Source organism: Dreissena polymorpha, chromosome 14, assembly GCF_020536995.1.
Source record: "Dreissena polymorpha isolate Duluth1 chromosome 14, UMN_Dpol_1.0, whole genome shotgun sequence".
Lineage (NCBI taxonomy): Eukaryota > Metazoa > Mollusca > Bivalvia > Myida > Dreissenidae > Dreissena > Dreissena polymorpha.
In genome coordinates, this window is record NC_068368.1 from 24,482,212 (window position 1) to 24,505,545 (window position 23,334).

At 36.6% G+C, this 23,334-nt stretch overlaps 1 protein-coding gene across 1 annotated transcript in view; it reads left to right on the top strand.

Moving 5' to 3' along the window:
• The first annotated feature begins 11,449 nt into the window (after positions 1 to 11,449).
• The window catches only part of LOC127857833 (lateral signaling target protein 2-like), a 28,451-nt gene continuing 16,566 nt past the window's right edge, over positions 11,450 to 23,334 (top strand). Inside the window, exons 1-5 of the mRNA XM_052394515.1 lie at positions 11,450 to 11,613; positions 13,334 to 13,612; positions 15,931 to 16,080; positions 21,693 to 21,835; positions 22,970 to 23,059. Of these exons, the coding sequence (XP_052250475.1) occupies positions 11,578 to 11,613; positions 13,334 to 13,612; positions 15,931 to 16,080; positions 21,693 to 21,835; positions 22,970 to 23,059 (698 nt within the window). The 5' untranslated portion in view covers positions 11,450 to 11,577. The remainder of the gene's footprint in view (positions 11,614 to 13,333; positions 13,613 to 15,930; positions 16,081 to 21,692; positions 21,836 to 22,969; positions 23,060 to 23,334) is intronic.

The following is a 23,334-nucleotide window of genomic DNA, read 5'->3' on the forward strand; positions in this document are numbered from 1 at the left end:
ATAAATAATGATATTGTATACCGTTCTTATTGTTGATTTTATATTCTATCAATGTGTAGCTGCATATGTAAACAAAGTGTGTGCGCGCATACTAGCTTCGGGTATAAAATAATGTATTTCCGTGACTGATCAAAAAAGGTGGTTATTGAAATAGGGCAGCGGGGAAAACATGTATGTTATATCATATTCATGTCGATCAGTCACTTTGTATAGTCAATGAATGTGAATTTTCATATTCAAATGCTCTATAATTTCAGTCTCTGAATTCAGATAAAAAGCCACCAAAATGCAGGATTTTACTTTTCATTTTCAACTATCTAGAGGGAGGACCTCCAAACCCCCGATTGCAGGAAGGGGAGAAACCCTCCCCCACCTACCGCTTCGCCACTTCGTTGCTCAATAACAAACGTTGATGGGAAAATTCGCACCCCCCTTTTCAAAACTCTGGCTACGGGCCTGCGACCATCTATACTCATGCTATGAGCAGATATATTTTTACCTAAATAAGCAATTCTCGTAGTTTCCTAAAATATACCTACAACAACCGAACTTTCCAAATTATTTAATCGTTTCGCGTCGCACAACGCTTTATAATTTTCAGGTTTTCAAATCATCAAAAGATGCATATAATGGATATAATTAAGAGCATGGTAAATAGTTAGTATTACTATTTCCTCAAAAATATCATAACAAAAACGAAAATTTGCGAATCTGAAACAACTTTTTTAAATTTTGTCAATTTACCAAAACGTGAAAAGGCCCCTTTAAAAGTCCCAAAAGAAGACAGATCGTGGCTTAAAACCCGTAAATAGCGAAAAAGCATGTGTTTTCATGGTTTAATGTTTACTACTTGATACCAAGAATGAGCTTTACAAAAATATTAACATGTGCATTAACTTCTATATAAAATGATAAAAATACGATATTTGATTAAAAAAAGTAATGATCGAACTCATGAATGAAGTAATCAGGCATGCGTTTCATTATCCAGAGGCAAAATTACTTAAGATTTGATGTCACCATGTCATCATCGAAAGGTCTAAACGAATTATTACATCAAATGATTTTTTATCTCCGGATGCTTTCACTACTTTCATTTAAATGAGTTTTTAGTGAGTTTTCCTCCCGGCCAAACTTAGGTGCGCCGGTAGAGGGCATTGAACCCGCGTAACCAATTTAAGGCAAGAAGTATGCGTGTATCCAAACATGAGATCACCGGCTAAACGAATTTGTTTAATTAAATTTATTAATTCTCGTTGGCACTGAAACAGCTCATTAAGACACTTGCGATATCAGTTACTCGGTAGAACCAGAACATATAGCCTTAGGAGAACATCTTGAGAAAAATCACGTGGTTCAAACTCTTGATTACAGAGGTAAGGCGGGCATCAGTTGCACCACAGAAATAGCTCTTATTCATTCTGTGATGCTACATATAGGGGTCGAATAACAACAGGTGTGAACACTTCATTGTTTCTTTTTTTTATCAGCCGCAATGCTGTTGAATTCATTTTGCTCAATATTTATATTGTGCGATTATATAAAAAGAATGGTATTTTCAGCCTTTCAATTATTTTAATTAGCTATGGATCCACTGCATATAACGTAAAACGTTTTGACATTTATCAAACCGAAAAGAAATCTGACCAGGAAAATTGTGAGGATGTACGTGCTTTACTTCTCGAAACAAATAGAATAAAACAAGTTTAAACTAGAAATGGCGCGGCAGAGGCCGACGCGTATCCCCACGCCACATGTTTGACACAGTGGGCACCCCAGGGTTGTAATGGGGCCATGCAAAGTTGAGAATGACCGTATTGTCGTAAGAGATGTTCAGTATTAATTGGAAGTTAATCGGTGTAGAAATGAAGAAGTTAATGTGAAATAACGTAAAACAAGAGATAGGTTTGTCAGAAACACAATGCCCCCTCCTGCGCCGCTTTGATTTATTTAAAAAAAAAAATCATTTGGCAGGTTCATTACTTACCTTTCTCTAAAGCTTATTACTTCCCTTGGATTTGTTTTTTGACCCTTGACCTTGAAGGATGACCTTGACCTTTCACCACTCAAAATGTGCAACTCCATGAGATACACATGCATGCCAAATATCAAGTTGCTACCTTCAATATTGCAAAAGTTATGGCCAATGCACCATACCGGGGGCATAAAAATGAGTGAAAATCTCTGACCCACCTCAACCCCCATAACTTTTGACCCTGGGGTCAGATCAAAATTCTAAATAGTGCAGGGTCGCACATATGCTCATAGCTACCATGTGTGTAAGTTTCAAGGTTCTAGTGCATATAGTGTAGGAGGAGATAGTGGCCAGGGCAGACGGACGGACGGACGGCGGAGATAACCACATTATCCCCGCGCTTTTCAAAAAGCGTGGGGATAATTAAAACTAAGAGAGAGCTAGAGAGAACTATTATGAATGCACGTACAAAATTCAAAGCCTCACTAATTGGCAACTTCCGACGATATTTCTATTTTAATCTACTACTTGCTAAGATAATCAGAGGATAAAGTCCACTGAAAAAATTATTTTTCTTGGTACATTTGTTAATCAATCGACACTTAAATCATTAGTAAGGCATTCACGAAAATATCAATTGTGATATAAGTGGTGATACACTTGCGAATTTACATGTACTGTATATTGTGACGGATAAATTACAAGTGATTGTTTAATTTACTTGCATACTACAATACGCATAAATTCTGCAGAGGACATATAAAATCGTATTAATAAGATACACATGTACGCTGTACAGAACTGAAACTTTAAACATTTTGTTATACATTATACCAGGTATGTGTATAAGCAATAAACATACCTGATTATACTTATAAAGTCAAACCTAAAACGTAGTATGTAATAACATACAAAAACTAGGACGGACCTACAAGACTTTATCATCAAGATAAGTTAAAAACTCTCTTTTATATGAGATATTAAGCATGAAAATGTAGATAAGAAAGTTGTAATACAATGAAAGTTCCGTATACTACAATTCGGTAGAATCAATAATAGCACACACTTAAAATAAAATAAAAAACTCTTGGTACAAACCCAATCGTATTAAAACTATACATGCAAATGTCTCAAAAAAATTGCTACAGTTATAGTATGCGCAGGTATTTTTATATGTATTTGCATAGGAATATTCAAATTCTGCGCGATCACGCGAATTAAGTTTGCGCCTCAAACCTGCACGTCCGACACGATACCTCGCTCTGAAGTAGACATGCATTCACGTGATAATATGTGTCTTGTTCTGAAAAAAAAACATGGCATAATGCATGTGCGTAAGTGTCGTCCCAGATTAGCCTGTGCAGTCCGCACAGGCTTATCGGGGACGACACTTTCGCTTAAACTAGATTTTCGGTAAAAAGGGTCTTCCTTTAAACGAAAATACCATTATAGCGCAAAGTGTCGTCCCTGATTAGCATGTGCGGACTGCACAGGCTAATCTGGGACGACACTTTACGCACATGCATTTTGCCCAATTTTCACAGAACAAGACACATATAGTCAAATTTAAACCTTTGTCATTCAATCACGATACTTATTATTTTGTAAGACGGCCATTACATAAACCACGAATACAATAGAATAACAACGTTCAAGCAGAGACCTATACAAAACAAATAACCCATTTATGCCTAGTGGACTCTCCCATCCTTCTAAATTGGATCAATTTATTTCCAAATTTAGGGATGTCTAGTATATTTATTTCTTTATTTAGAATATTTCTTACAGAAATTCCTTAAAGCAAACAGCGCAGACCCTGATGAGACGCCGCATAATGCGGCGTATCATCTGAGTCAACGCTGTTTGCCATGGCCTTTTTTCTAGACGCTAAGCATAAATGATTAAAGGTTCCTGGTTTACGTTAGGATGTCCATGCAATCTATGTCATGCAATTCTTTACATTACAGGAATTTCATAAAGCAGCATCATTCTTATGATGATGCGTCAAATTGCGTTTCATATGTCTAGCAACAACACGGATGCCAAATGACATAGTTATTTACTAACGAATAAGTAAGCGCCTAGCAAAGTTATTTCTCTGTCAACTGTGAATAGCGCATGCGGAGAAAAAAGGATGATATTCTATTTATCGATATGTTTTGACAAAGTTAAATTTGAGATAGACAGAGTTCATATTCGAACACTTAAACTTAAAGAGTACGTTTACTTGTTTGTCAATATGCTATTTATAGTTTGGTTGATAGTATTCCAACTTTAAGACGACGAAAATTCGACGCAAATATAATTTCATTATGAGCAAGAAGTATACAGCTTTATAAAGACGGTGATATAAACAAAATTTGAATAAAAAAAGTAAACTTTTGCAACTGGTTAAATGTGCACATTTCTTTTACATAATCCTTAATAAGTTAATACAATTTGTTCAAAATTTAAACTGAAAAACAGTTCATTTACAGAGTAGCATGCTCTGCATTATTTATATTGAGATGTGAAGTATTTGTATTAACTTAATTGTCTGGTATTTCTTACCGATAACCACTGGTCAATGCACGAACTGTGGAAGTCGTGGAAACACGGCAACGTTTTCAACCTATCGCCAGTGTTGTATGTCTCTAAACAGATATGACACGTGTCCCCTTTGGAATCCTGAGGACAGGAAAAGTATTTTGTGGGAAGGCGCTCAGTGTCCACGCCCTTCTTTTGCAATAAACTACAAGTATCACTCAGAAATGAGGGAAAGATTCTTCTCTCGAGCTCCCGCCGCATGGCCTCGAGCTGCTCAAGCAAATCTTGCATTCTCTCATCAATGGGTACACCTAGGTTCAAGTTCAGGTGACCATGGTTCTGCAATGTGAATGAATAAATAAAGGTACATGTTCACAGTTTGGTAAAATGAAAATTTAAAATGTATTAAATTAAAACATATTATATAAGAAAAATATACCTGTGCTACGGGAACTGAATTATAACAGCATAATATAATGAGCGATGGTTTTAAATATCGTAACGCTCATGCAATCTTAATATTTACTCCGTCTAAAGTCTAACAAGTCTGACACTTAAGTTTATGTGGGGCCCAATTGGGAGTTATGTGCGAAATAAAATAAGGTTAAACAAGAATTTCCCATAAGGCGAAAAATTAAAAAGGAGTTCAGCTCAGACAAAACTCCCCGTTCGCATTTACCCATGACATATGTACAATTTTTCAATCATCATTCTTAATTGTCTTTTTAAAATATGACCAACGGTGGCTGCAGCTGCATGAACTCTGTGGGGGCCCTTTGGAATGCTGTGTGAGATATACTACTGCAACTACTACAACAGCCACCATCGCCACCGTCAACGTCGCCGCCACCGCCACCAACACCAATACCACCATCACTACTACTACTACTACTACTACTACTACTACTACTACTACTACTACTACTACTACTACTACTACTACTGCTGCTGCTGCTGCTGCTGCTGCTGCTGCTGCTGCTGCTGCTGCTGCTGCTGCTACTACTACTACTACTACTTCTACTACTACTACTACTACTACTACTACTACTACTACTACTACAACTACTTCTATTGCTGCTACTGCTGCTGCTGCTGCTGCTGCTGCTGCTGCTGCTGCTGCTGCTGCTGCTGCTGCTTCTTCTGCTTCTACAACCACCTTTACAGTTGTCTACAATTATACTTACAAATACTTGTAGTGTCAGTAATAGTAACTTTTACTGCTTTTTATATTTGAGTGTGTACTAACTGTTGAATGTAGTCCTGTTCTGGGTCCCAATATTCTGTTCCCCATTTTTTATCGTTATTTGTGTTTAATTTGTATATACGGTATAACGAAAGTAATTGTAGTATAAGTACATTAAAAACAGAACACCGTGCCGTTATGTATCGATCCTATTTCAATAATAACACTTTGATGTCACACAGAGTGTATATACGTATTTACTGAAAGTACGTAATTTTCCAATTATTCATTTCGAACCTTTTGCAAAGCGTTCATAATTTTACTTAATCCGACGTAATTTCAAAACCTCTGGTTTTCTAACTTTCCGCCTCGGTCACAAGACATAAATAACACTACATGTATATAATAATGATAATTGCATTCAATAATATAAGCCATTATCTTAATGTGTTTAAACGGAAAGTTATAATAAGTAAACGGACTTTCGTCAGAGGTTCCCTAACTTAAGATGTTTTAATATACTACATTGTGCTTTTTATGGGATGCTCTATCGGCATTGTTCATATATTCAAATATTTCTAATAATGAATATAATTTAATCCGATATTCTAATCTATGCTTGTGTGTTATAGATTGTCAGGTTTGCACATTCTGAAGTCTAGACCCAAGCAAAATCGAAAGAAAAAACAACAACTTTCCAATAAGTTATTTGGAAAACAAGAAAGAATTCTTTATGTCGCCATACATATTTTACAGGCGTTATTGGAAATGAGGATCCGCGTCGGTAACATGTGTAGGTCCAAAATAACACGCTTTTCCGGAAAGTTCAGATTACAAGAAAATCGCAAACAAAGCATTAAAATGTTTACATATGTATTTATGATACATATATGCATTTTATTTATGCTCGTACAGATGCGAATGAGATAACAGTATGACGTCACACAACTCATGGGCCAAAGTACTTTGAATAAGCAGTATTGGGTTAAAGTCTGTTTCTACAACAGTGTTTCCTATTCTTTACTTTGGTCGGACCACTATTTGAGTACCTAAAGTGGGAAAATTAGGGCTGAAAAACGATTGCCACATGCATTAAGGGCGCCTTTTCACAGATTTTGGCATGTATTGAAGTTTGTCATTAAATGCTTTACATTGATAAATGTAAACATTGGATCTAAAAAGCTACAGTAAAAAAAAAAACAAGAATAAAATTAAAGAAAGAAAAAAAGCAACCCTCAACTGGGCTTGAACCACTGATCACTGGAGCCCTGGTGTAAAAGTATATCGCTTTGACCACTCGGCCATACGTGCTCATACAATGTTAGTTGTTTTTGACGATGCTGCATTAGCGGAGCAGCTCGTCTAAGTTATCATACCATAAAAAAAATTCTTCACAATGGCGACCTATGTAAAAGACCGAGCCAGTCCGATTGAGTTAGCTAAATTGTCTCAATCGGCATACCACGCTGATTATGATTGATAAAGGTAAAGGCAGCTAGGTTCACGTCCTCTTTCAAATTTATCGAGAGGTTCGGGACAGGAACCAGACACGAAACTGTCATGTGGCACTTCAAACGCTGTGACGCTGGAAAAACACCAAATGTAGTTATTTTTAGATTTGATCGAGAATGTAACCCGCCTAACAGTTTCGCTGAATGGGTCAAGTTCCCCACGGGTACTTCTTACCCGTACCCAAAAATTTTGTTTCGTACCCATTTTTTTTTCGTACCCAATTTTTTTGGCATAATTTTTTCGTACCCAAAATTTTAGTACCCAAATTTTGTTTCGTATCCAAATTTTCGTACCCACAAACACAATTGTGGTAATGTAGATAAACTTAAATTGATGCTTTTATATCCATCCTCTTCAAAAGCATCGTCACACCAGTACTGTCATTACTTTGATTTATACTTAATAAAAGCAATACTCGTAGTATCACAATATAATTACGACAAAAACAGAACTCTCCAAATCATTCAATCGTTTTGCGTTGCAACGCTTTATAATTTTCAGGTTTTTAAATCGTAAAAAGATGCATATAATGGCTATTTTAGAGCATGGTAAATGTTCAGTATTACTGTTTCCACACAAATATCATTACTAAAACGAAAATTTGCGAATCTGAAACAACTTTTTTCAATTTTGTCAATTTACCCAAACGTGAAAAGGCCCCTTTAAAGGCGTTATTGGAAATGAGGATCCGCGTCCGTAACTTTTGTGGGTCCAAAATAACACGCTGGAAAGTGCAGGTTACAAGAAAATCGCAAACAAAGCATTACAAAGTTAACATATGTATTTCTGATACATTTATGCATTTTATTTATGCTCATACAGATGCGAATGAGAAAACAGTACATGACGTCACACAACTCATTGGCCAACGTACTAAAGTCTGTTTCTACAACAATGTTTCCTATTCTTTACTTTGGTCGGACCACCATTTAAGTCCCTAAAGTGGAAAAATCGGGCTGAAAAACAATTGCCACATGCAATAATACATGATACGATAATTGATTCAAAAACGAGTAAGAATCAAACTGATGAATGAGGTAGTTATGAATGCTTTACATTATCCAGGGGCATGTAAAAATATTAATATCAAAAGGGTCGAACAAACAATTTTATAAAATGGTTTTTAATTTCCGAAAACATAAACTCTTTTGATTATATTACACTTGTAACACGCTTGTAACCGTTTCAATAAATGTTTTATCGGTATAAATAAATGGAATTATAATAAAGTGGATCGATGAGAAAAATACGGTCATAAATTTGTGCAGACTGATCCACGGTTTAATAAAGACGTTCGTATACTGAGTAAGTTCTTCAATCAAACAGCATGCGATTTTTGTTTGTTTGAAAACGGTATAATATATTTCTTCATACAGTTAAGTCGTGTTTATGTCTTTTAAAACGCTTTGATTGAGTCGTAATCGGAGCTACACTTTGTCAAACATATCGGTATGTTTTGCTGACATGTATATACGACTTCCGTCTCGTTTCCAAATCGAGGTTGAACATTTTTCGCGGCCACATGCTATAACTCTGTTGGAAAGTAATAAGTTAACGCATTCATTTAAAGGCCATTTAGTAGTCTTTCTGCCTGCAAAAGTCCATTTCAGTTTTGATTCGTGTTTAAGATTTTGCAACACCTTAAATGAAATGAAAACTTAGGGCAATAACGGATCAAGCGTGATAATATGCGTATTGATAACATGTTATATTAAAATATATGCAAATCTTGTTGATAAATGATCTCAATCTTAATGTTTTATTTATGTTCCATGTTCAGTATCGATGATTAGATATGATTCAAACAATTAACAGTGTTTATAAGATGCCCATATCTTTTCGATCTATTTAGGATTTTCAACAGATAATCCACACAAGAACACCATACGTAAAGTGTAGATACCAGATCACATAAAGAAAACAATGAATAACAACAAAAATGAATATAATTTATAACTGGCAATGTAACCTGGTCATTGTAAACAACACAATGCATATTTTGACAGTTCAAATAGCGTGTAAGATGCCCCCTGAGTGGTTTCAGTTACGTGATCCGTTATGGCTACAACTGATCCGTTAATGCTTTAATTCTGCGGCGACAAATAGGTATCACAAATACATTTTGCCTGCGCTTAAAAATAAGACTATGTGCTGAATAAGTAAGCAAAAGTAATATTTAATCAAACTGGTGTAAAAGAAGTCTCAAAACATTTATTGCTTTTCACCAGAACAATTTATTTACGCTACTGATCCGGTAATGGTAACTTGACTGTATTTCAGATGAAACCTGGATAAGATTATCATGTCTCTCAGTCATACATAATTGACTTCGATGTTATGTGCCACACATTTGGCTCTCGATGCCAAATGCCCGTGTCTTAGTCCCTGAAAACTGATTTTCAAGTGCTGGACAACTATCACACGAGACACGTATCTGGCAGTCCTGGTGAGTAGACACCAAACTACAGTGCTGGACATCTATCACGTGAGACACATACCTGGCAGTCCTGGTGAGTGGACACCAAACTACAGTGCTGGACAACTATATCATGAGACACATACCTGGCAGTCCTGGTGAGTGGACACCAAACTACAGTGCTGGACATCTATCACGTGAGACATATACCTGGCAGTCCTGGTGAGTGGACACCAAACTACAGTGCTGGACAACTATATCATGAGACACATACCTGGCAGTCCTGGTGAGTGGACACCAAACTACAGTGCTGGACATCTATCACGTGAGACATATACCTGGCAGTCCTGGTGAGTGGACACCAAACTACAGTGCTGGACAACTATATCATGAGACACATACCTGGCAGTCCTGGTGAGTGGACACCAAACTACAGTGCTGGACATCTATCACGTGAGACACATACCTGGCAGTCCTGGTGAGTGGACACCAAACTACAGTGCTTGACAACTATATCGTGAGACACATACCTGGCAGTCCTGGTGAGTAGACACCAAACTACAGTGCTGGACATCTATCACGTGAGACATATACCTGGCAGTCCTGGTGAGTGGACACCAAACTACAGTGCTTGACAAATATCACTTGAGAGACATACCTGGCAGTCCTGGTGATAGGACACCAAACTGCAGTGCTAGACAACTGACTCGCCTTGATCCCTCGCGTTAAATGACACAAATGTGCTGCTTACAGGTTAATTGCTTGAATACATAACAAACAAAAAATGTATATTGCATACATATTAACAGATATATATACTGAGATGCATGCTTATGCATAAATATATATTACAACAAGTCTTCTTTATTTACATACCATATGCAAATAGAGTTAATTGTATGTTTAGTTTTAGATATTCAACTTATACCTCTTTATTCATATGCCCACTTCGTCATTGCATTGAAAGCCTGATGCATATTGAGAAAAATTTGGCTTGAGTTTCGTGTACAGAACCAATACTTGGTATTGTTGGTGAGATTAATGCATTATCATTTGGATTTAATCCGGATCACATATGCACAAGGACGGGACTCGACATAATTTCTAATTGGACTAATTCCCTAAAATTGTACTGTTTGTAAACAAAAAGGTTATCGTCATGACCTAAAAATGTATCATAATTACTATGTAAGTATTTCGGTAATTTTAAAACATATATACAGTATCATAGGACGACTATATAGAAGAGTGAATCCTTAGGTTTTAACTTAATCTGTCGGTATAATTACTACAAACCAATCATGCACTTGAAATTACATTTTACTGACGTTATTTATCCGTATCATGTGACACTTACTATAGGAGCATAAAATAGTTCAAACGCTAATTATCGTGCATAACAAACATATTTATTAACAAACAAACACAACAGGCTTTAATCTTTGAATAAGTGTTAACTCTCACCAATGTGAATAAAAATGGAAACACCATACTCATTATAGTATACCACTCCCAAACATTATGTTGTTATATTAACAACACGGAGCGTATATTGAGTCTAGAGTCCGTATACATTTTAATATCAACAATCAAAATCTCAATTAAACACATGGAAACAAAAGATTGTCAACATTGTCCAATGCCAATGTTTTTCAAGCAGGATGCAACTAAATGGAGGTCACCCCTAAATGGACATAACAGTTTTAAACATTCTTAACATTCAGTACATTATTGAATATTACCTTACAAAGGTATCAAAAAGGAGTTCGCTTGAAAATAATCATATTAGTAGTATGTAACCTTATCTTTTGTTACTGAATACTTTGAGGTTTTAATTCAGGAAGTCTCGCGAATAACGATAATAAACGAGACAAAAATCAGTCAACGATGAAGAAATTTTCTGTACATTCAACATAAACAACGTTGACAATTTCGAAATGACTTGACAAACAGTGAACTTAAATAATGAATTCCATAAGGAAATGGTTGTACAAGCCGAGGGTAACGTTATATTATTCAGCCATAGCGTAAATTGTTGAAATAAGAACGTTACTCTTAGTTTCTTTCTAGCTTATCATAGGCTTAGGGTCGAATTATTTTACTAGGCCAGTGTGAGCATTTTCACTTTCAACCATGAGTCATAATCACATTGTCATTCTCGTTTTAACTGTGAAAAAAAAACACGTTCTTTCAGTTTTGTAAGTATTGAGCACTTGAGTGACTTGTTGAAGTAAGCCTGCATGAAAAGCGGGCTCCATGAAAAGTGCTCATTGTTCTTGGCACACATTCAAATCCAAGTGCACATGTTAAAAATAACAAATACACCTTTCTACCAAAGATTGAATGTTTGCAATCTTTAACTTGTAAGTCTACATGCATGGGTGAAAGTTTCCCAGGTTAGATCGGAATTCGTGTATGGCTGCCAAGGCCATTTTTCCAAATCGCGCAAATCTGTTGAGAAAATTTGGGGGTGGGTGTTGTGTAGTGTTAGGCACGCTATAGATGACAGACAGCATACATGCCATACGTCCCGGATCGTCCGGGACAGTCCCGGAAATGCATACCCTGTCCCCCAGTCCCGCAAATTTGTCAAATGTCCCGGAATTCAGTAAAACCTGTATGTTCCTTATCTTAGCATGCAAATCTGTACTTGCCACTGATATTGCGTCATCTCCAAAGCAATGCCTGTCCGATAAGGCAAAAACGCTACGTGTAAAAATCGATCAATTAACGGGGGGTCCTATTATCTTGTCGATTGTCTCGTAATCACAGTCAAACAAAAGGGGTTAATGCGTTGTGAATTGGCTTGCTCAAATTTGATGGCTGTGTAGTTTTAACGGATTATGCGATGCACATTCATGAATAAATCCAGTTTCACCCGGATTTTCGCGGTGTCAGATTCATTCACACTCATATTGAGACAAACAGCACGCCTTTACGCTCAGCGCATACAATGTAAGTTGTAACAGTTTGACGTCATAACTTACACCGCGCGCGCCACCCATGACAACGTCTGAATTCATCACGCGTGTTACACGCAGTCCACGTTTGAAGTGTATACAGTGACTGAAAATTAAATCAGCACTGAACTATCTCATGTTTATATGTACATGTGCTCTTTTCAAACACGCAAAACACGTGGCTTGTATCTAGTAACGGATGTAGAAATGTTTAGTTTGTCAATTGTTTAAGCAATTTACGATGTTAATTATAATTTATTCTTCTTGTTTAAATAACGTTTTTTTGTGCATTGATCTTAAATGGATGTTAAATTTGTTTATTCCAGGTAAGTTACATAAGTAATTTAACTAATCGGATATCGCGAAAAAATGCATACCAAAAATACATGTATGACTTCATATATCGCTATTTGTATACATGTCCCGGAAAATCGGCAAATGTCCCGGAAAATTTAGCACAATTTTCCCGGAATTGGTCTGAAAATTTATGGCATGTATGCAGACAGAGGCCAGTTCAAGCCACTCAATAAAAACCTCAATGTATTCTAATAAACCAGATCTGCGGTTTGTAAAGTTTACAGCTGTCGGACTGCGAGATGTCTCCTTCCATTCCAGAAAAGGAGGAGTATAATTATCACAACTTATGTCAAGACTAAAAATGTTCATCAGCCTTTAGTTTGTAAAAAATAAATCTGAATATTTAAAAGATTGTAATCTAATCAAATAGGGAAACAATAAATATTTTTGCTTTTTTTCTTCAGAAAACTGACAACACCTTGTTGGCTCAGTTTTTCTTTGCTGATGAAGACCTCAATCTGGTAGCAGCAGAACTAGACAGCTTTGATGGACGCAAGGACCCTGAGAGGTGCACGATGCTGGTTAACCAGCTTAGGGTATGTCAGGATAAGGTCCTCACTGTGATACAGAGGATAATGGAGGACGCCATTCCCACTGAGCGCGCAAACAGAGACTTTCGGGTGAAGTTTCCCGATGATGTGTTGCAAGAGAGTTTGGCTGGACAGCTTTGGTTTGGAGCTGAGGTGAGTTGAACAAAACAATGTTACTACATATTCAACCTTATGCAGTTTATAGCTTGACTATTCTCTGAATAGTCAGAGCTATACTACTCGTCCAAACGTTGGCGTCTATGTGATGCAGTGGTTAAGGTAATCTTTTGAACAAGTCACCCTTTCAACTGCAGGTATTAGATTAAAACTTCTTTCATGTATCATTTTGTGAGGTCACTGAATCTGCACTGCATTTTAGCAAAATAATATCCTTCGTTTTGTATTTTGACATTTCAGTTTAACGCTTATGAGCTACTCCATTTATATGTATCAAGCAGTTACACAGATATTAACTATATCCAATTAATGCAATATAGTAAAATAAGTGATATTGGATTTGGGGCCAATTGGGTCAAGGACAATGTTACTCAAGATTGGAAAATTGTTTCTGTCAATTATCCAATAACGTTAGTTTGAATGGAGTTATGTGTAATTTGGTGTGCAGGAAGGTTATATTGATTGCTTACAAGGCTTAGTACATGTGCATGCAACTAATGTAATTTATAAATTGTTGAAATTTTAGTTTCTTGGCATTGTAATTTTTAACCAGGTTTTCCGAAGGAAAAAACTGGTTATTAGATTGGCGAATGCGGGCGGGCTGGCGTGCTGGCTGGCGGGCGGGCGGAACAAGCTTGTCCGGGCCATAACTATGTCGTTCATTGTCAGATTTTAAAATCATTTGGCACATTTGTTCACCATCATTGGACGGTGTGTCGCGCGAAATAATTACGTCGATATCTCCAAGGTCAAGGTCACACATTGAGTTCAAAGGTCAAAAATGGCCATAAATGAGCTTGTCCTGGCCATAACTATGTCATTCATTGTGAGATTTTAAAATCATTTGGCACATTTGTTCACCATCATGGGACGGTGTGTCGCACGAAAGAATCACGTCAATATCTCCAATGTCAAGGTCGCCACGACTAAAAATAGATTATAAAAAAAAAAAAACTTACAAAGGGGGTTAATTTTGTTTGTTCATTTCAAAAGTTCAGTTTGAGTTTTCTCCCTTTATCAGATTTTTTTCACAATGAAAACCTGGTTTTGTGACAATTTTGTCCCTTGTTCTTTATTAAATTGTGTTTGTTTATAAAATAAACATTCAGCTTCAAGTTAACGTATTATAAAACTAATACAGACATTTGACTTCATAAATGTCTCTGTGACCATTATATCATGTAATAAAATGAAAATGTACATTGTAATACGGAAGCGAACAATAGTCGAGTGTGTTGTCTTTGAAAAGATTGTGTTGCTCTTGCTTTTCTTTTTATTTCTGTTTCATGAAAGTAAGATCATGGTGTTTGTTGAATAGCACTTCCCATAAAATCTTATTTATTGTTCTAAATTTTTTCTCCTGAAATCATAGCTACAGATAAGGTGCGTATTTGCGTAAATACCCAATGTAAAATTGCCGATTACGCATAGAAAAATTGAACTCTGCGTACCGAAACCCAATTGAAATTGCTGATTACGCATATCGTATTTTTCCCTGCGTAACTAGTAAATCTGTCCCGGAAATACCCGGGTACCCGGATTCTTTCCGCTTCGTCCAACCTTCAGAATAACCTTCAGCAAAATAATATGTACGGAAGAAAGCCTCTATGTAACTACGTATTATTGTTGTCAAAATGTCAAAACCGCGAGGCCATAAAAGGGAAATATCGTATCCCAGGCACAAAAAAACAATTTTAAGTTATTTGACCGCGAGCAACACAAAATCAGAAGCGGAAAATATAGTGAAACTAATTTTTGAAGATATTGTGTAGGAGGCAAGTGCTGACAGTGCTTAAATTGTAAGAAAACTAATGGAAAGAATCGTCAAACTTTTTTTTAAATCAAGACTGTATATTATGGATACATCTACAGAATTACACAAGATCTCTGAAACTTATCAATTAAAAGTGGAACTTCAACTAGCTCATTCAGGTAAGCATTTGAGAATTTAAGACAATGAAAATACCCAATTTTAATACAAAAATACCCAATTGTCAAGTAAAGTAGTGGGTACCAACTTTTTGTACCCAATTGAAAATGAAAATACCCAATTGAACTCAAAAGTAGTGGGTACATAATGTATTTACCCAATTACTCAGAAAAGTTATCTGGAGCTCTGTGAAATTTAAATAGTTTTTGATGTTTCTTGCTTTCAGAAGCCTATAACTCTTATTTAAGTGTGGGAATATGGAATGTGAATCATTAATGCCATAATAACAAACTTAAAGCTGACCACATTTTTGTTTTTAGTAACACAGTTTTCATTAATCTATTATTTGTGTTGTATCTTACAGTGTCTTGCTGCTGGGTCAAGTATTTTGAATCGAGAAGTGGAGAGTGCCAGTATGCGGCCATTGGCCAGGGCCTTGACGAAGAACCTAGACAGCCTCAGGTCCATACTCAGGGATCAGTGCCTTAAAACATGTACAGAATACACAGACAGGGTGAGTAACTGATACAATTTTTATGTCCCCCACTACTATGTTTTTGCCCTGTCTGTTGGTCTGTTGGTTGGTCTGTTGGTTGGTTTGCGCCAACTTTAACATTTGCAATAACTTTTGCAATATTAAAGATAGCAACTTGATATTTGGCATGCATATGTATCTCATGGAGCTGCACATTTTGAGTGGTGAAAGGTCAAGGTCATCCTTCAAGGTCAAAGGTCAAATATATGGGTCAAAATCGCTCATTTAATGTACACTTTTGCAATATTTCAATATTCAAGATAGCAACTTGATATTTGGCATGCATGTGTATCTCATGGAGCTGCACATTTTGAGTGGTGAAAGGTCAAGGTCATCCTTCAAGGTCAGAGGTCAAATATATGTGGCCGAAATCGCTCATTTTATGAGTACTTTTGCAATATTGAAGATAGCAACTTGATATTTGGCATGCATGTGTATCTCATGGAGCTGCACATTTTGAGTGGTGAAAGGTCAAGGTCATCCTTCAAGGTCAAATATATGGGTCAAAATTGCTCATGTAATGTCACTTCTGCAATATTGAAGCTAGCAATTTTATATTTGACATGCATGTGTATCTCATGGAGCTGCACATTTTGAGTGGTGAAAGGTCAAGGTCATCCTTCAAGGTCAAACTATTTACGGGGACATAGTGTTTCACAAACACATCTTGTTAAAAATTAAATTGAAAGCTTTTAAAAATGAAATTGAAAGCTTTTTATGTCCCCCACCACTATAGTGGGGGACATATTGTTTTTGCCCTGTCCGTTGGTTTGTTTGTTTGTTTGCCCCAACATTTTGCCATAACTTTTGCAATATTGAAGATAGCAATTTCATATTAGCCATGCATGTGTATCTCATGGAGCTGCACATTTTGAGTGGTGAAAGGTCAAGGTCATCCTTCAAGGTCAAAGGTCAAAAAAACAAATCCAAGGGAAGCAATAAGCTTTGAAGGGAGATAATTATCTGAATTATTTAAATGATAAAAATTTTTAAAAATAAATCAAAGCGGCGCAGTAGGAAAAATAGTGTTTCTGACGAACACATTTCTTGTTGAACTTGTTTTCAATTAGAATTATGTCCTTGTTCAATCAATATACAAATATGTAAAAAAAGAGTAACAATAAGATCAGCTGTTGGTTATTCAATACTATAATTTCTATTTGTAATACTTCTGTCTTTAGTCCATGATTATCAGGTACAGATATAAGCTGCAAGCATAACAAAATGTATTACGTGTGGTCCAGCTGAGATTTCAAATAGGCTGGGTGCTTTTTAATGTCAAAAAGGCACAACAAGGCGCGCAGTCTTACTATCCCAGTTGCAAATTTGACATTTGTTGTTTATTATTGCACTACACGCATTTTTTTCCCATTATTAATTAAATAATTTCAATCTGCAAATTTGATCATTTATATAAACTACTTATACAATTTGCTAAACAATAATGTGGTAAGATCAATAAAGGGCTTGGCAGGAGTATCACGGGAAGTTTGAGAACTAAAGGTGGCAGAGTCCAGTGCAATTGGATTTTGGCATAGCTGGAGTAATGTAACTACATGCCATTTGTTGACAGGGTAGTATCAAGACCAGCACCAGTGATCTTTAAAGGGACAGTCAACCACGAATCATGAAAAAAGAAAAGTTCTAAAATACTGTATGTGTTTACAATTATTAGTTTATGTTGATTAAAATATCATGACATAATGATATACACACTATAAATAACGCAAGTAGATTGATCATTTTATACATGAAATATATACAGTTCACTATGCATGCACAATTTGCATTCATCGGTTTACCATGCGACGATGATGATTAATCTACTGGCATTATTTATAGTTAACTGGTAGTTACCTGGTACCTGTACCCAGTAAAATTTATGACCGAATATCCTAAATATGAAAACTTGACAACTTTTTCCAAGTAATGTAATATACCAGTCTAATATTTTAATCAATAAAAACTTTTCTTTTTTCGTCATTCGTGGTTGATGGTCCCTATAAGGGTGGTGTAGTGTTATGTGCTATTGTCTGTATATATCTATAAAATCTAGGGAAAGCAACAAATAGCAAAACTGGTATTTGAATATTTGGTCATCAAAGTCAATAAACACATGTCGAATAAGATGTCAGTCAAGTATACAAGATAAAAAAAGGTAGTTTAAGTTCTTTTGAACATTGGTGACACAAATAAAAAATTGTGATGGGGAAAATGTTCAACGCATGTGAAATTGCATCAAATAAATATGTATTGATAATTGTTCTAAACATAGACATACATACATGTACAGACCTACCATGAAGCACTTGAGGAAACATAGACTATAATTACTGTCATCACTCGACACTGTAACATGCTGTTATTCATTAATATAATATTGTCAAAACGGTCACACAAGATTCTGTTGTGCACTATGATCATCACATGTCTGAGTGCATTATACCCTTCATAACAGACCCTGGTTCCCTCTAAGGGATAAACAAAACAGAAAAATGTCATTACATTAATAGGGTGATCTGGTCGATTTCTTCTACACCTATCCTGCGCACTCACAAACCATAGGTGGCATGGAGTGTTAGTAACAAGTGGTAATAAAGACACAATCAAAATTAAGAAACAGGTATTCGAGAAGCACATAAGTATTTGAATGATATTTATTAATTATGTATTTTTTGCTAATAAAGGCTTAAACAAACATCTAGATGTAGAATTTTGCCTGTTCTTTATGAAGTCTGCTAGAAATGTAGCTATTAAATGCTGGATAGTCCCTGTCTCTGGTGCCTTTCCTCTATCAAAGGTGGCATGGGCACAAATCTATAATAGCTTGAAGCTGGTGCGCAAGCAACATTATACATTTTAATGTCTTTTTAGCTCACCTGATTGCTCAGGTGAGCTTTTCTGACCTGTCTTTGTCCGTCCTATGTCCGTCCGTCCGTCCGTAAACATTTGCTCGTTAACACTCTAGAGGCCACATTTCATGTCGGATCTTCATGAAACTTGGTCAAAAGCTTTGCCCCAATAAAATCTCGGCCGAGTTTGAAACTGGGTTGTGCCGGGTCAAAAACTGGGTCACTAGGTCAAAAAAAGAAAAACCTTGTAAACACTGTAGAAGTCACATTTCATGCCCAATCTTCATGTAACTTTGTCAAAATGTTTGCCTTAATGATATGTTGGTCGAGTTCAAAAGTGGTTCTGGTCCGTTGAAAAACATGGCCGCCAGTGGGCGGGGCAGTTTTCCTTATTTGGCTATAGAGAAACCTTGTTAACACTCTAGAAGTCACAGTTTTTGCCCAATCATCATGAAAGTTGGTCAAAACATTGGTTTTATTGATATCACCGACGAGTTCGAAAATGGTCCAGATCGGTGAAAATACGTGGCCGCCAGTGGGCGGGGCATTTTTCTCTATATGTATATAGTGAAAACATGTGAACAATCTAGAAGTCACATTTTTGGCCCAATTTTCGTGAAATTTGGTCAGAACATTTGTTTCCTTGGTATGAGAGTTGAGTTCGAAAATGGTTCCGGTCAGTTAAAAAACATGGCTGCCGGGGGGGGGGGGGCAGTTTTCCTTATTTGGCTATAGAGAAACCTTGTAAACACTCTAGAAGTCACAATTTTTGCCCAATCATCATGAAAGTTGGTCAAAACATTGGTTTTATTGATTTCTCGGACGAGTTTGAAAATGATCCAGATCGCTGAAAAAACATGGCCGCCAGTGGGCGGGGCATTTTTAACCAGGTTTTCCGAAGTAAAAAACTGGTTATTAGATTGGCGAATGCGGGCGGGCTGGCTGGCTGGCGGGCGGGCGGGCGGAACAAGCTTGTCCGGGCCATAACTATGTCGTTCATTGTCAGATTTTAAAATCATTTGGCACATTTGTTCACCATCATTGGACGGTGTGTCGCGCGAAATAATTACGTCGATATCTCTAAGGTCAAGGTCACACTTTGAGTTCAAAGGTCAAAAATGGCCATAAATGAGCTTGTCCTGGCCATAACTATGTCATTCATTGTGAGATTTTAAAATCATTTGGCACATTTGTTCACCATCATGGGACGGTGTGTCGCACGAAAGAATCACGTCAATATCTCCAATGTCAAGGTCGCCACGACTAAAAATAGATTTTTTTAAAAAACAAACTTACAAAGGGGGTTAATTTTGTTTGTTCATTTCAAAAGTTCAGTTTGAGTTTTCTCCCTTTATCAGATTTTTTTTTCACAATTAAAACCTGGTTTTGTGACAATTTTGTCCCTTGTTCTATATATGTATATAGTGAAAACATGTGAACACTCTAGAAGTCACATTTTTTGCCCAATTTTCATGAAATTTGGTCAGAACATTTGTTTACTTGAAATGAGAGTTGAGTTTGTAAATGGTTCCGGTCAGTTGAATAACATGGCTGCCGGGGGGGGGTGCAGTTTTCCTTATTTGGCTATAGAGAAACCTTGTAAACACTCTAGAAGTAACAATTTTTGCCCAATCATCATGAAAGTTGGTCAAAACATTGGTTTTACTGATAGCTCGGACGAGTTGGAAAAAGGTCCAGATCGGTGAAAAAACAAGGCTGCCAGTGGGCGGGGCATTTTTCTCTTTACATGTATGTATATAGTGAAAACATGTGAACACTCTAGAAGTCACATTTTTGGTCCAATTTTCATGAAATTTGGTCAAAATATTTGTTACTAGTATGATATGAAAGTTGAGTTCGAAAATGGTTCCGGTCCGTTGAATAACATGGCTGCCGGGGAGGGGGGGGGGGACAGTTTTCCTTATTTGGCTATAGAGAAACCTTGTAAACACTCTAGAAGTCACAATTTTTGCCCAATCATCATGAAAGTTGGTCAAAACATTGGTTTTATTGATATCTGGGACGAGTTTGAAAATGGTCCAGATCGGTGAAAAAACATGGCCGCCAGTGGGCGGGGCATTTTTCTCTATATGTATATAGTGAAAACATGTGACCACTCTAGAAGTCACATTTGGTCATAACATTTGTTTTCTTGATATGAGAGTTGAGTTTGAAAATGGTTCCGGTCAGTTGAATGACATGGCTGCGGGGAGGGGGGGGGGGGGGGGCAGTTTTCTTATATTTATATAGTGAAAAAAGCTTGTGAACACATTAGAAATCACATTTTTTGCCCAATCATCATGAAACTTGGTACAAAGATTGGTTGTATATCACGTAATTAATGCCATAATTATTGCCCTTAGATTGTCCAAATTTTCATTATATTATACAAAATCCTTGTAAACACTCTAGAGGTCACAATTTTGTTTCCGATTTTATGATTCTTGGTTTGGTAAGGGGACGTCAACTCATAATATAGGTCACCAGGGTCAAATCTTACAAAAACAAAAACACTCCATATGCCAGAGTTTTGGTTCAATAATGATGAAACTTGACCAGGATGTTTGTCTGGACAATATCTAGGTCAAGTTTGACGTTTGGTAAAGATTGAATGACCGACTCCTCTCAGGTGAGCGAACTAGGGCCATCTTGGCCCTCTTGTTAGTGTTTCAGATTAAGGAAGCACTTCCGAACGTGGTTTTCAACAACACACATTTCAATGTCTCCTTTGTGTTTCAGATCAAGGAAGCGCTGGTGATATTTGACAAGCTGTTTGCGGAGTTTGAGCTTAGCTACGTAAGCGCCATGGTGCCTGTGAAGACCATGAAGGAGTATGACATGCTGCAGGAGGTCACGGTGCTCTTCTCAGAGACAGTGCACAGGTGGGTAGCCCTGGGATTGAGTTAACCAGTGATGGCTGGGATGTAGGCGATCAGTAATGGTGGTGATTTAGTAACGTACACTGATGTTGTTTTTTTCCCAATGACAAAAAGTGTAAATATTTTCCATATATCAAGTATATAAGAATTTATTGCCTTTTTCTTGTATTATTAACTTGATTTGCTATTCCCAGCTAATTTCTCAGGGAAAATCTTGCCCTTTTTCAGTCACTCAGCTTTGTACTCAAAGTGACTACTATATTGAACATTTTAAAAGGTCCATTCTGAGAACAATTATTTGGTCCAATACCGTATTATGCAACTATTTCAGGCATTGAATATTTATAATGTCTTCACATACATTACATTGGATAACTGACAGAAAATGTTGATTGCACTATCAAAGCAGATGGAAAGTGCAGCGTGCTTTTTTGGGGGACAACTCTCATTTTGTCCTACTGATACCAACATGGACTTAAAGATTGTTGTCAGACCTTTCCCTGTATTTAATCAATTGTTCACTGCCATTCAAAAGTACAAATCAAAGTCTTGTTAATTTGAATAGCATTTACAAAAACTGAAACATTTCATGGCAAGGAAAGTGTAATAAAAGCTTTTATGTTTCATCTTTTGTATGACTCAGACTGGCAATCCAGGTCAATAAATATAAAATCAGTGTGATAATTATTATGGTTAGGCAATTTTTTAAATCCTGATCTTTGATAAAACCCATCTATCCATAGGTGCTAACAGGGCTGACCCTTTTTATGCATTTATGATAGTTAATGATATCAATTGACAACAGTTGCTATGGTACATGATTATTTAAAGGGTAAGCTTTGTATCTCAAAAGTTGGATATTTTTCCCCCCCAAAATTAAGATCATTTTTGGAGTTTGTATTACCTGTTAAATCTTACATCATAATGCATGTGCGTAAAGTGTTCTGACGACACTTTCCGCCTAAACAAGATTTTTCGGTAAGAAGGGACTTCCTTTAAACGAAAAATACCATAAAAGGGAAAGTGTTGTCCCTGATTAGCCTGTGTGGACTACACAGGCTAATCTGGGACGAAACTTTACACACATGCATTAAGCCCAATTTTCTCAGAACAAGACACATTTATTGTGTTATTCAGGGCATTGAAGGTGAACCTTCTTAGCCAGGACATGATAGATGACTGTGATCCCGCCCTGATGTTCACCATTCCACGACTGGCCATCGTCTGGTATACAACCTTTTTTTTTTTATTCGATATAAAACATACAATGTTAATATTTGCATAAGCAAGAACAAAAGTGGTATAATACAACAGTAATTATGTCAAACACATATTATACATGATATGCTAGGATATACTGTGTGTTTTTTGCTTTGGTTGCATGTGGTGTATGCTGTTATTTTTAAATGTAATAATCAGTCCTATAGATGAGTTGCGTAGAGTTAAGTAGAAGACAACTGGACTGGGTTATGAAAGTTTATGCGTTTCCATTTTTGTTAAAA